Source organism: Trachypithecus francoisi, unplaced genomic scaffold (assembly GCF_009764315.1).
Source record: "Trachypithecus francoisi isolate TF-2019V2 unplaced genomic scaffold, Tfra_2.0 Lachesis_group2, whole genome shotgun sequence".
Lineage (NCBI taxonomy): Eukaryota > Metazoa > Chordata > Mammalia > Primates > Cercopithecidae > Trachypithecus > Trachypithecus francoisi.
The window spans coordinates 149,384,078-149,399,341 of record NW_022681465.1 but is presented as its reverse complement, the minus strand read 5'-3'; the positions used below and the strand labels follow the sequence as shown (position 1 = coordinate 149,399,341).

General features: G+C 43.6%; 1 protein-coding gene across 5 annotated transcripts in view; it reads left to right on the top strand.

The window, feature by feature from the left end:
• The first annotated feature begins 3,619 nt into the window (after window positions 1-3,619).
• Window positions 3,620-15,264, top strand: part of ARHGAP26 (Rho GTPase activating protein 26) — a 466,537-nt gene continuing 454,892 nt past the window's right edge. For 3 of the 5 annotated variants that reach the window (XR_004430020.1, XM_033180801.1, XM_033180796.1), the window contains exon 1: window positions 3,620-4,177. Coding sequence is in view for 4 of the 5 variants with exons in the window: in XM_033180801.1 (XP_033036692.1) it covers window positions 4,024-4,177 (154 nt within the window). In the remaining variant the exon portion in view is untranslated. The remainder of the gene's footprint in view (window positions 4,178-15,264) is intronic. The other 2 variants (XM_033180799.1, XM_033180800.1) reach the window with 2 other exon arrangements.

Genomic DNA, 15,264 nt, shown 5'->3' with positions numbered 1-15,264 from the left:
GGAGGTCTTATGTGGAAATTCCAGATTAAATTTATGAGAAATTTACAGATTTTTCACATATTTACATATTTGTCTCTGAATGGGCATATTAAGTTACATGTTTGTGCCACACAGAATTATTAATATTATCTGGGTAAGCTGGTTCAGGTTACAACTCTAGGCCTCAATTTCTTATCTGAAAAAATGGGAACTATCATAGTGCCAGTCTCACCCTGTAGGGATTACATACATGTAAATAATTTTTTTTTTTTTTTTGAGACGGAGTCTCACTCTGTCGCCCAGGCTGGAGTGCAGTGGCCGGATCTCAGCTCACTGCAAGCTCTGCCTCCTGGGTTTACGCCATTCTCCTGCCTCAGCCTCCCAAGTAGCTGGGACTACAGGCGCCCGCCAACTCGCCCGGCTAGTTTTTTTTTTTGTATTTTTTAGTAGAGACGGGGTTTCGCCGTGTTAGCTAGGTTGGTCTCGATCTCCTGACCTCGCGATCCACCCGTCTCGGCCTCCCAAAGTGCTGGGATTACAGGCTTGAGCCACCTCGCCCGGCCTTTCTGTTTGTTTTTTGAGACGGAGTCTTGGTCTGTCGCCCAGGCTGGAGTGCAGTGGCACGACCTCAGCTCACTGCAAACTCTGCCTCCCAGGCTCAAGCAATTCTTGTGTCTCAGCTTCCTGAGTAGCTGGGATTAAAGGCGTGTGCCACTACGACAGCTATAAATGCATGTAAATAATTTACCATAATGCCTGGCATAAACTGAGAGCTTAACAAATGATAGCTGATATATTATTGTTGTTATTATTATACATATATATTATTTTATACACATTCACCTACTATTCCTCAATGGGATAAAACAAATAATTGTGGATCACATTTTATTTCATTCATTTAACATGTATTGAATGTTACCATTTATGCTAGACCCACTGTGGCAGATTATATTTTTCAGAAATAGCTACGATAATATCTCCCATTCTTATCATTTCCCCATCTAGAGATACAGTCTAATCTCCTTCCCTTTGAATCTGGATGGGCTTATGAGTTGCTTGTAGCTAATGAAAGTGGTAGAAGTATGTGGCTTCCAAGTGATTCAGGGCAGGCAAGCCCCAAAATTGCAGCTTAGCCCAGGAGGCTTCTTGACTTTGCCCAGAAAAGAATTTAAGGGCAAGCCAGTGGTAAGAGAAAGCAACTGTCATTGAATCAGTGCTGCTCCTTGTGGAACAGGGCTATCCCATAGGGAGTATGCTCTGGGTGGGCAGTGTATAGGGCTGTTGGCAGCTGTACCTAGACCTACTTTTAATTATATGCTAATTAAGAGGTGAGTTATTTAGAACTTTCTAGAAAGGGGGCAGGGAGTTTCCAGAACCATATAAGGTAACTTCCAGGCCATTGCCATGGCCCGTTGCAATGGCATTTGTAAACTGTCATGGCAATGGTGGGAGTGTCTCCATGCTAATGAGCAGTGAGGGCAACTAAAAGTGTCTTTCTTCCTTGCCTGCTGGTTTCTGCTGGCTGCTTCACTGAATCCTCTTTTGACTGAATCCTGGTTTGATCAGTGGGGTTGTGATTGGAAAACAAGTCCTGCAGGCCTCCCACCTCACAAGGCTAGGTCATAAAAGGTGATGCAGCTTTCCCCTTGTGAGCTGTATATGTTCACACACATATGAGGAAGCCTAAACTGGGCCACAGAGAAAGGCCATATGGAGAAGCCCTGAGTCTACCTGAAAAGTGGGAGATGCCCAGCTAACCATCCACTCCTCCAGCTCCTGTCACCATCCAACTGCAATCACATGAGAGACCTCAAGCCAAAACCACCCAGTGGTTTCAGCTTCCCCAAATTCCTAACCCACAGAGATTGTGAGAGAAAATAAAATGATTACTGTTGTCTTAAACCATTAACTTTTGGTGTTATTTGTTCTGTATTAATAGATAACCAGAACACCTACCTTTAGGGGCTCAAGATAAAGCATTAAACAGATTGAGTTTCATAGGGTTTCCATTCTAGATCTTTCTCATCGTTGGCAAGTGAAGAACAATGATTTTTGGTTGTAATTATCTATCAGATAGCTGTCTGGACCTGCTATCAAGTCTAAATTTGTAGATACACCTATCAAACAGATCACATTCATTCATTTATACATTTATTTATTTTACAATTTTTTTTATAGAGATGGTCGGGGGGGGGTCTTGCTATGTTGCCCAAGCTGGTCTTGAACTCTTGACCCCAAGCAACCCTCTCACCTGGCCTCCAAAAATGATGAATTATAGGTGTGAACCACCATGCTCCATTTATGAATTTAATACATCAATTGCTTTCTTAATATAGATGGGACACCTCTGACCCCTCCTGAGTGAAAAATCCATGTTCCCAAGCACCCAGGCCTTCCATCCTATCACAAGGCATGGTTATCGCTTGTTCGCTTCCATCTCTCCTAATACCACCAGCAGCTAAATTCATTCTGTTATTCATCTTTGTATTGTTACCATCTAGGCTAGTGCCTGCACATAGCAGACCTATTTAAAAAACAAACCAACCCAAACAAACATGAAGCCCCCATGTAGCTGAAGGAGGGCTGCTGGTTCCAAGACATAGAGATAATTTATTCAAGGACAGTCCCTATCCTCCAGGAGTTCACAATTCAGCACTAGACACCCTGTGGGACCCAGCCTGACAAGTGCAACGAGATGCCAGAATTGAGTCCTGCGGTCGAACAGAGGAACTACAGGGCAATGCACTGGGCGTGGGAAGTGGAGATGGCTCTGGGAAAGGATCCATTCATTTATTCCACAAACACTTATCAATCACCATAGCACACATAGCACACAGCGCTCAATATCTGTTATTAAATGCCAGCCACTGTGCTAGGTGCCAGGATGCAACAGCGGACAATAAAATTGCAGGGGCACTTGCCCTTGTGGGGCTTACCGTGTAGCGAAGGATGACAGGCATTGGACGGAATTATGTAAAATTGTGCTAGATGCAGAGCAGGAAAATAACAGGCGGCTGAAATTCTAGTAAGGATGTGAGCTCCTACGGCTGAGGGGAGCCGTGGGCGGGTTCCGAGCAGGAGTGGCCGTGAGGGAGACGGACCGTAGGGGGCGGGAAGACTGCAGGCAAGAGCTGGTAATTTTAAGATGCAAATAACATTTTTTTCTGCCTGACTGGAAGAGGAGCGTTTGGTCGCTCGGGATTCTCCCGGGGCAGGGGGCTGCATTTTTAGTGTAAAATCGGTTGCCCAGCAATGCAGGGCATGTTGTGGTGAACTGCAGCCCTAGTTCCCAGGTTTTTCATGCTTGGCACATCGAGGCTCCTCGGCCCCCAGGACCAGCAGACTCCCCATGCGCGGCTCGGATTCGGGCCGGAGCAGGTGGGCAAGGGTGCTGGAGCGGGTGCACAGCAACGCTCACCCCTAGGTTTCGGGGTCTGCAACGCCGGGAGGGCAATAGGAGGCGGAGTTTGCGCTGCGGACCTAGGCGTTGGCGAGGGCCACGCCCCCAGCCGCAGACCCTGCCTCCAGGCCCCTTTGATTGGATCAAGACCGCGGAAGGGCCGGGCTTCCCCGGGCGGCCCGAGGGTCGGGCAGGGGAGGGTGCGCTGATTGGCCCGGCGGGGATTAAGTCATCGCTAGCAGGTTCGAGCGGCCCAGACGCCGGCGGGGCGGCCGAGGCTGCTGTGAGAGGGCGCTCGAGGCTGCCGAGAGCTAGGTAGCGAAGGAGGCGGGGAGGCGGCGTCTGCACTCGCTGGCCCGCTCGCTCGCTTCCCGGCGCCGCTGCGGGTCGGCGCTGCGTTTCCTGCTCGCGAACCACTCCGTTGCCCGCGCCTGGAGCAGCAGCCCCTCGGCAGGGTCCGGGCTCGGTTCGGGAGTCTTGCGTGCCGGCGGTCACCGCGCGGGGAGCGAGCTAGCGCCACACCTGTGGAGCCGGCGGCAGTCGGAGGAGCCGGTCGGGATCCTGCCGCGTGCGTGCTCTGGGGAGCGGGCGGCCCGGGTCCCGGGGGAGGCGCGCCCCCGCGGCTGGGCGCCGCGGGCACCATGGGGCTCCCAGCTCTCGAGTTCAGCGACTGCTGCCTCGATAGCCCGCACTTCCGAGAGACGCTCAAGTCGCACGAAGCAGAGCTGGACAAGACCAACAAATTCATCAAGGAGCTCATCAAGGACGGGAAGTCACTCATAACCGCGCTCAAGAGTGAGTGTCCCGAGCCCCGCGGGGACGCGGCCCCGGGGCTGGAGGGACTGGGAGGTGGCGCTCAGCCCGGGTTGCCCGCGCATCCGCCGGGTTTCTGCTCCCGGTACACTGGGGGACCGGCGTCGACGCCTCCGAGGCAGGAAGGATACGTAAAGCGGGCGAACCGGCAACCATAAGATGAAGAGAGAGACCCGTCGCTCCGCCTTTTGCGTTCGAGGATGGTCGGGAGGTGACCGAGCGCGGGTGGTGCTCTGGGGCACCGCGGGCGGGCGTGCGTGGCACGCAGGTGTCCCCAGGAGTGTGGCCAGAGTGCCCAGCGCGCCGCAGCCTGCGGGCAGATTCCATAGGGGCAGAGTTGCTCAGCCTTGGGTGCCCAGCCGTGAGAATAGAGCGTGCCCTGCCGAGGGGGCGCTGCCTCCCCTTGGGAAAAGGCGGGTTGTGACTGCTTCGCTCCCTGTACGCAGCTGCAGCCCAGTCAGGCCGCCGGGTTCCCTGGGTGGAATGCTTGGTTTTAGCTTGCGACTCCTTGGAGTATTGGCAGCCAGTGATCTCTAAATCTAGAATCAGTACGTGCGCAGGTTCTGATTCTTGTGTTTAGCAGAAGGTGATAGGGGTGGGAGTAGAGAATCAGAGTGTTCCTTTACTCTAAACTGTGGGCGAGGGTTTAAAAATAGAATGTACATATCCCAACTCTCTCCCTCTCCTGCTCCCAAGCTCTCCTTTTTACCTCTCCCATTATCCTTGAAAACGTAAAGGTCTGAGAAGGAATGTCCATAGTACTCAGAAAGAAGTTTAAACGTATCTCAAACATTCTTGGACCTTTTGTAAAACCATTTTTGCGTTTTTTCCTTTTGGTACAAGGGGAGAGATGCAATTTTGCATTCTGCTTCACTTTTGCAGAGCCAGAGAGTTTCTTTTTCTGGCCAAATAAGCGTGCTCTAGGGATGAGTGCTTTGGATTGTGAGAACGTTTTTGGTGCCTTTTCAGTCTCCCCATTTAAAAATAGCTCAGTTCATCTTTGAGTTTTAAGAATCAGGAACCACATGAAGGCAGATAGTGGAATTGTCTCTGACTCTGTTATTTTATCTGTTTCTGTGATGGATTTGTTAGTAGGTGATACCTTTCAGCTAAGAAAGGTTGCCTTAGCAGAGTAGAGTCCTAGCTATGAGAATTGTTCCCAAGCCTCTTTAAAGGGCACTTACAAAAGTCAGGTGCCTGAGATGTCAATTTGTCAGCTTGTTGCTTCTAAAAATGAAGAGAGAGACAATGGAATGCCAGTGCAGCTCAGAGTGCCTATCTTTTGGGATGAAATGAACACAGGACTGTGGTGTGATGAGGCTTCTTAGAGGCGGATTCTCAGGCTGTGCCTTACCTGAAACATATGAACAGACTCTTCTTTTGTCAATGATCAAGGCCATTCTTGGTTTAGGGGACGTGGGTCCCTGGTTTGGAGTAAGTTGGGGGCCCACTCACAGGTTGGGCCCAGGAATTTTGATTGAACCTCAGGCTGGCTTTAGTGGGTTCTCTGCTTCACTCAGCAAACTTCTGGTGTGCTTGTGGTGTACTGGGTACTGCACTGGGCTGCACTGGGCACTAAGGGTGTAGCAGTGAATATTTTGCTACCCCTGTGCTTACAGAGGTGTACTTCATTCCAGGCACTCTTCACCTATAATTATCTCATCTGCTTAGATTCATTTTGCAAATGAGGAAACAGAGACTGGGGAAAACACTTCCTCTGAGTCACACAGCTCTAGCAGCAGGACTAGAGCTTTTGAATCCACCTGGTTTGAGCCAGAGATGGAGTCCCTGCCAATGCAGAGCTCTTACTTCTGCCCCATCTCACTTGCCCGGAATGGAACCTCTTGCACCAAGCCCTAGGATTTGGACTTGTATTTTCTATTTTGGCATTGAATCTGAGGAGGGTTCCTTTGGGTGACTGACAGTTTTCCTACTACTATTTTTTTGGGGGCAAGAATTCTTTGGTAGGAAGGAATATTGCAGTGATAGAGTTGAAGGGTTATTTAAGCTGTCTAATGGAATGGATCAGCCCTGTAATCTGGAGGAAAGACTGATGGGGAACTAGGTGTTCTGTTCTCTCTACATCCAGCTCTACTAATGTATTCTACCACTACTAACTACTACTTGATCAGGTCAGGTGACCTCTTAAAATAGAGGGTGGAGTCAACCATTGTGTCCTGGATTTCAGACATTCTGGTATCATGAGATGCTTGCTGCATTGTGTACTACTATATTAATGTTTGTGTATTATTTTTCTTCAGTCATGTTTATTATGTTTATAAACAGAATTGTTTTTCCAGTACAACTTAAACATAAATACATAATTATATAAACACTGGGTCTAGATAATGTGTTCTCTTATAGCTCTAAACTTTTGTGGCTTTATTTTATAGCCATATTTATTTTATTTTACAGTTATTTTATAACTAGTATTTGCAGCTCTTTGGATTTAGCTTGCTTTTGAGTGTTAATCACAGGCAGTAAAACTGTCCTCTAGGGATTGCCAAAGTTCAGGTAGATCATTGTTACTATTACTTCCACTTTATGAATGAGATGCTGGCAATGGGGATGCAAATTCTTTATAGATCTAGATCCCGTAAAGGAGAAACATGCAGCAGGTGCTTGATTAAGTGAAAATATTGCGAGTTGTTTTTTAGACTCCGAGCCCTGGGTAGCAAGGGCGACCTAAGATGTTGTATTATCCTCTGAAGTTTTGTAATTCTTTCTCCATCACAGGCTTTGAAGAACCCATGTGGGCTAGAGGGACAGATAAGGGTGACTGAATATGTCTTGGCTTTGTAAAGCAGCAAAGTTTCTTTTGGGGGTAACCCTGAATGATTATCAGTGATTGTCTTTTCACTGAGTAATACAGCATTGAACAGAGAGGACAAAAACCTGTTCTTGGTGTGATTCAGTAAGGTAAGTAAGTGGTTCATCCTCTTTGCCTTTTAAAGGAAGAGTAAAAAGGTCAGCATTGAGTTACATGGTTTAAAGCCTGTCACCCTTTTGTACTTGTTAGAATTAAGGATAGGCATTTTGCAATACATAAGCGCTTCTTGAATGGCATAAACTCTCAAAGGATGTTTGATGCCAAACTGCTTTGTTTAGGAGTAATTATGTTACTCAGAAAATCCCAGTGGGACAAATGGATGTGGAGTTGGGTAGCAAAATATTTTCCCCAGATCTTTTGCTTTGCTTCAGTACCTTGTGAATAAAGAAAATCAAAGGCATTTCCTAATTATTTGTAAATGGTAGTAATTGACAGTTTGAATATTACTCATACAAGCATAAATGGCAGTAAATTAAATTCAAACAAAGTTTTGTAGTTTTTATGTAACATTGGCTGAAAAGATCCCTTCATTTTACTCCATTCTGTGTTCTTAGTTGGACTGAATAAATTTGCATCCAGTCTGTAGTTCTCAACTCGTTGGCTTTGGCTTAAACCCTCCTCCCCTGCACTTAAAATCATTAGTGGATTTTTTGTTGTTGTTGTTAGAGCAGTTTTAAATTCACAGAAAAATTGAGTGGAAAGTGTAGGAAGTTCCCACATAGCGCCTCATACCCGTTCCTTCTAGTTGCCCCTATTTCTAACATCCTGCATTAGCATGGTATAGTTGTTACAGTTGATGAACCAATATCAATATAACATTATTAACTAAAGTCCATAATTTACATTAGGGCTCACTCTTCGTGTTGTACATTCTGTGGATTTTGACAAATGTATAATGACATATAACCACTATCATAGTATCATACAGAATAGTTTCACCACCCTAAAAATCCTATGTGCTCCACCTGTTCATCCCTCCCACCCCACTAACCCCTGGCAACCACGAATCTTTTCACTGTCTTTCTAGTTTTACGTTTTCCAGAATGTTATACAGTTGGAATTAAACAGTATGTGGCCTTTGCAGATTGGATTTTTTTTCACTTAGCAGTGTGTACTCAAGGTTATTCATGTCTTCTTATGTCTGGGTAGCTCATTTCTTTTTACTGCTTAATAATATTCTGTTGTCTACATGTGCCATAGTTTATCCTTTCACCTATTGAAGGACATTTTGGTCATTTCCAAGTTTTATCAATTATGAATAAAGCTGATATAAACATTTGCATGCAGTTTATATGTGGAAATAAGTTTTTAGCTCATTTGGGTAAATACCAAGTAGTATAGTTGCTAGATTATATAGTAATATTAATAGTATGTTTAGTTTTTTTAAGAAACTGTTAAACTGGCTTCCACTGATTGTATTGTTTTGCTTTCTCACCAGCAATGAATGAGGGTTCCTGTTGCTCTACATTCTGCTCAGCACTTGGTTTTGTCTGTGTTTTGGATTTTGACCATTCTACTAGATGTGTAGTGGTATCTCATTTAAAACAATTTAACTATTTCCTTATGACATATGATGTTTGGCGTCTTTCCATGTTGCTTATTTGCCATCTGCATATCTTCTTTGGTGAGATGTCTTCAGATCTTTTGCCCATTTTTATTTGGGTTATTTCTTATTGTTGAGGTTTGTTAGTTGTAAAATATACATAACACAACATTTACCACTTTAGTCATTTTTAAGTATATAATTCGGTGGTTTTCAGCATGTTCACCATGTTGTATAATTACTATCTCTTTTGAGAACATTTTCATAATCACAAACTGGAACTCTGTTCCTATTAAACAATACTCCCCCCTTTCCCTTCCCCCAACCCTGGTAAGCTCTATTCTCCTGTCTCTATGAATTTGCGTATTCTATGTACTTCTTATAAGTGGAATTATACAATATTTGTCATAAATATCTGGCTTATTTCACTTAGCAAAATATTTCCAAGGTTCATCCATGTTAATAGCATGTGTTAGGATTTCATTTCTTTTCATGGCTGAATATCTTGTTAAGTTTTAATTATTAACAGCTATCATTAACAAAGACTATTCTTTCTCTTTTAAAGTCATAAAAATGTATTTTTTTCTTTCCATTTCGTTTCCTTTCAGTGTGATCACTAACACTTGGAATTGACACACCAATTTATCATGGTTCTCACAAGAACACTGTATTTATATTTATTCCTTTCAAAGCAGTAACTTGCTTCAGGTCGGCATGTTTTTGGGGGAGGTTTTCATAAAAGCTTTATTGAATTATAATTTACATTCCATAAAATTCACCTTTTAAAATTTTATTTTTTATTGTTTTTATTTTTTGTAGAGATGGGGTTTCACTTTGTTGCCCAGGCTGGTCTTGAACTCCTGGCCTCTGGCGATCCTCCCCTCTTGGCCTCCCAAAGTGCTGGGATTACAGGCATGAACCATGCCTCCTAACCACTCACTTTTCTTAAGTGTATAATTCAGTGGTTTGTAGTTACAGAGTTATGCAACTGTCATCCTAGTCCTGTTTTAAAACATTTTTAGCACCCCAAAAAGCTTTCTCATGCTCATTTGCAGGCACTGCATTTTTGCCTGAAGCCTCATACAAGCACTGATCTACTATTTTCTGTCTCTAAAGATTTATCTTCTCTGAAAAATTAAGCTAAATGGAATCGTATAATATGTAGTCTTATGCATCTGGCTTCTTTCACTTAGCATGCTGTGTTTGAGGCTCATCGTGTTGTACCATGTATCAGTAGTTTGTTCCTTTTTATTGCTAGAAAATATTCCATTTTGTAAACCATAAGTTGTTTATCCATTCACCAGCTGATGATTTGGGTAGTTTCCAGTTTTTTGCTCTTATGAATAATGCTGCTATGAATGTTTGCATACGTGTCTTTATGTGTATATATGTTTTCACTTCTAATTTCATTTTTTACCTAGGAGTAGAATTTTGCTGGGTTGTATTGTAAATTTATGTTTAAGTTTAATTTAAACTTATGTTTATTTAAAAAGCCTACTATGCTGTTTTCCATAACAGAAGCACCGTTTCACATTCCCACCAACAATGAATGAGGATTCTGACTTCTCCACATCCTCGCTGATACTGGTTGTTGTCTTTCTTTTTGATTGTAGCCACTCTAGTGGGTGTGAAGTGATACCTCATTGTGTTTTTAATTTGCATTATCCTGATGACCAACGAGGTTGAGCACCTTTTCATGAGTTTGTTGATCATTGGTGTATCATCTTTGCTGAAATGTCTATTCAGATGTTTTTTTTTCCTTTACTTTGTCCCATGAAACTTTTGATGATTAAGTGAACAGCACTTAGTATATTTTCTCCATTTGCCCTTTTTTAGGGACTATTTGTTTCCACGTGCTTCCGTCTTAGATGTATTTAACTGATCAGTTTCAGAATCTCAGGAGTTAGGAAAGTGGTTCTTATGAGGCTGTGGTTCAGGTTTCTGCTCTTGTTAGGCCAGTGGGCATCACTCTGGGCGGATGCCACAGGCTGGACTTCCTAATTCTGGCCTGCATAAGCTAATGATCCAAGCCCTCTCAATGGACAAAATGAGAACCAGCCAAGGAAGAACCGTTATCACCTTTGAGCTACTGGGGAAAGCAAGTTGTAAAGGGGACTTTGTTATCCTGTCAAGGCCATTGCGTTTCTAAAAATTAGCCAGTGGAGGAATACTAACCTAGCAGTCAAAGTAGTTTTTCTAGATTTAAGTTTCTGAGTGAGCCTCGTTTTAACTTTTAAACTTATATATTTTTTTGCCATCAGAGGAAGTTTTGTTCAGCAAATATGGAGACCCTGCTCAACCTTTACCATGTCCTCCAAAGCCCTAGACTATAGAGTAATGGCTTTTTGGATGGAGGTAACCAATGCAGAAGTCATTAGTGGGGAGATTGAGTGGGACGTTTGGGGGCCAGTGGCGCGGACAGTTGTGACTGTAGCAGAATGAAGGCGAATGCATGAAGAGATAGGCCAGGGCCAGGTCATAGGGATCTTGAATTCTAGAAAGGACTTAGGCTTTATTCTAAGTGTGATGGGCAGCCACGGAAGGCTGTGCCATGATCGTAGTCGTGCTTTAAAAAGATTATGTAGGCAGCTGTGTAGAGACCAAGTGTAGTGGAGCAAGAATGGAGGCAAGATGACCAGTAAGGAAACTGCTGTGATAGGTGAGGTGAGAGATGATGGCACCGTGGGCTAGGGTGGCAGCATCACAGATGGTGGTCAGAGGCTGGGTATTTTTGGAAGTAGAGCCCACAGGATTTGCTGCACAACATATGGGCTTTGAGAGAAAAGAAAGAAGTCTAGAATGATTCAGATATTTTTGGTCTGAGCAATTATGTGAATGATGGTACTATTTTCTAAACTACTTTGCTTGGGAAGGATTAGGTTTAGGGGTAAAATTAACAATATGAATGAGTGACCTAATCTTATAGTGCAAAGACAAAATAATATGACATGGATAATTGCTGAATACATTCTCATAAAAGTATCAAAGAGTATAGACATTTACAGTGTAAAAGCACCCCCTTTTCCTAGTTAACAATCGTCAGCAGTTTGGTATGCATTTTTTTTCTTGTCCTTTTTCTGTATTTTTTTTTCATAAATGGGATTGTACTGTAAGGATTATTTTGTGTTTTGCTTTTCCAGTTGATCATTTGTCTTGAAGACCTTCCATGTCAGTACATGCATGTAGTGCATTCTTTTTAATGACTACAGAGAGCTTTATGTGGATATGCCATAGTTGGTGTTTACTCAGTTTCCTGTTGAAGGATATTTGGATTATCTCCATTGTTCACTATTAGAAAGCGTGCTGCAGTGATTATTTGCACACCTGCTTTTGTATGTGGATTCCAGCATTTCTCTGAGATGGATTCCTTCAAGTGGAATGGTTGCTGACTCCAGTTTTTACAAGCCCTTTGACATCTATTGTTTAGGTCCTTTGCATCCTTGTAGCCGGTTGATAATTTGGTGCTCCTTTGAGTAGTTAGATTGTTTCTGAAGCTTAACCTTTTGGTTAAATCAGAAACATCCTTAACAGACCCTTCTCTTGCACACTGACACTGATTCTAAAACAACCAGGGGATGGGGAAAAAACAAACAAACAAGCAAAAAAACAAACTAGTGTGTGTGTATGTGTGCCAGGGAGAGAGAGATGACAATTAATTGGATGTGTTAATATGTATATGTGTATTAATATGTATATGTGTCTATACATAGTGTCCCTACTATGTATAGACGTTTACAGTGTAAAAGCACCCCCTTTTAATTGGATGTGTCCAATTAATTGGATATGTCCCTATTATCAGAAAGCCCGATATGCTTTTTGAGCTGCATGTTCTTACAGGTCAGATGGGAGATGGGATGGGGCTTTGCCCATATCTAACAGTCTATTCTAACCTCCAAGCTCAGGGACCAAGAAGGAAATCATGTTTATTTAAGGTGAGAACAACAGCATTAGCAGCCAGAGGAATTTTTACAAATTATAGTGACTGGGGTTTACACATTTTTGTAGCAACTCAGAATGGAGAGAGAGGAAATGATAAGTAAAACAGCCTGGCAGTGTGGGCCACGAGCTGTCATGGCATGTTTGTGTCTGGCTCATTTCACCTTGGTTGGAAGGCACAGAACGCTGCCCTGGGTAAGCTGGAGACTGGGCAGTTTCCTGCTATATTTAGAAAGAGGAGATTCCTGGGGTTAGGGTGGTGTGTATGTGTGTGTGTGTGTGTGTGTTTTCTTTGCCAGACAGACAAAGGTTTGAGGGGTTTGTGAATTCCGGACCAAACTGTTAACTAGCTGGTTTCTCTGGGCCAAGCCAGTAGCTACTCTTTGACTCTTACTGCTGCCACACAGCAAAAGCTCAAAAAACTCCTGTTTTATATGGTTTGAAAAGATACCACCGGTAAGTTTCAAAACTCATCTGATCTTGCTGTCAGATCTGCTTTTAAGTTTACTGCAGGCTAATTTGAACACTTTGAAAATATGAACTGCCTCCTCCCCTGAGACTTCAGATAGATCTCCAAGCTGACTGAGTTGAACTTTGGCTGTTTCTATGCCAAGGAGACTGTCAAGCAGATAGGATCAAAGCCTTAGCAAATTCCTGACTGTATCTCATTATCACACTTGTGGGTTAGGGGTAGACAATGAATATTAGTTGAACAAATAAAATAAGGTATTTTTACTCTAACTCATAGCTGTGTTTCTTTTTTTTTTTTTTTTTTGAGACGGAGTCTAGCTCTGTCGCCCAGGCTGGAGTGCAGTGGCGCGATCTCGGCTCACTGCAAGCTCCGCCTCCTGGGTTTCCGCCATTCTCCCGCCTCAGCCTCCCGAGTAGCTGGGACTACAGGCGCCCGCCACCTCGCCCGGCTAGTTTTTTGTATTTTTTAGTAGAGACGGGGTTTCACCGTGTTAGCCAGGATGGTCTCGATCTCCTGACCTCGTGATCCGCCCGTCTCGGCCTCCCAAAGTGCTGGGATTACAGGCTTGAGCCACCGCGCCCGGTCGCTGTGTTTCTTTTTAAAAGGGTTGTCTAAATAGGTGTAAGTGGTTCACATTTCAAAAGAGAATGTGAGTATCCTTCCAATGCTTCCTGTCTCCTCATCCCCACTTCTTCCTCTGGAGGCATCATTTTATCAGTTTCTTTGGTATTTTTCAGGTGTAATTGATGCATGTGCCAACAAATATACATATACATTATGTGGTAACATGCCATATGTGCTGTTTTACCCTTTGCTTTTAATATATTGGATATCATTCTACATTGGCACATAGAGAGTTCACTCATTGTTAGATTGCATTGTATTCTATTGTATGAATTAAATATGGTTTATGTAACCATTCCCCTCATAATAAACATTTAGATTATTTCCAACCTTTCACCATTGCAAGTAATGGTGTTGCGAACATCCTGGCACCTCTGGCGTGAGGCACATGGGTGACAAATTCCTAGAAATGAAACTGCTGGACCAAAGGGTATGTACATTTTTCATTTTAAGAAGTATTTCATAGCAGTGTTTCTGAAAAGTTCTAAGTGAACTGAATTTGATAAACCATGATTTTAGAGTAGGAAGGAAACTCACCATTTTAGACAGTTTATTACAGAATTGTCTCTGTAAATAAAATGATACTTAGAATTTTTTCCATTTTCCCCTTTCCAGTTTGTGTGTATTATTAATTCTGGGATTAAAAGCCACAGCAAAAATCATTCCCTAAACTGAGACAGCGGTACCTAGAAATCAGTTGAATGTAGGATCCGAGAGACCTTGTTTGTGTTCCTAGTGATGGTGCTGTTGAGTTTTTATCTTTGTGCGGCGTGTGCAACATTCAGGAGATTCGGCAGGTGTCGAAGGAGGGTAGTCTTCTGCCTTCTGTGACCGGAGACCATGACTCCGGTCTAGGGGACACATTGCCTATCATAGAAGCTTCCCTGTGGGCGCTGGAATTCCTGGGAACTGGTGAGGGAGTGGGGAGTTTTGCATGACATCTCTCTCTGGCAGCTTCTCCTGCAGAGCTTAGCACTTTTCCCTGATGGAGGATAGGATCATGCCACATGTCCTCTGCCATCTCTGTTCCAGCTCCTGTTGATGTAGAAGGCGACTTTGGCCAGGTTCCTGGCGTGAAGCAGGCACAGTCCTTGTCTCCTAGATGCTCAGTGTTTTGAGAGGAGGCAGGGAAACCGGCAGCCCACAGCACAAGGGGGTGATTGCTAACAGTTTAAAAGGATCTCTGGGGGAGGGAGCAGAGGCCTGTGGGAAAGGCAATTGAAGACTTATCAAGCCCAATGGGGCAATGTGGTCACTAATGATCAGTCACGTAAAGGGTACCTCTGTTATTTTTGCCCCACTCTTGCCACCATTTATTTACTTTGAAAAAAGTCTACTCATTACAAAATACATTTATTTCATAAAGGAGCTTTTGAACCTGCATTCAGAAATGGCAAGTTTGATATGTTTAACGTTTTTTTCTAAATATCTTCAAATAATTATTAAATCATAATCATTATATTGGAAAGTATTTGTCATTGTATTGCCTAAAATAATCCCATATTTCACCGGTGGTATGAGAGCCATTCTCTGCTTAACATTGTCCCAAGGCAGAAGTATGTGAGAGAATGGACACCATCTGTCTATCACGCCCCGGGGGAAAGGGAGGGGAGTGACACATTCCTTAGACTTGGTTGCAGGTGTCTGGGGCAGGAGGCTGTGTG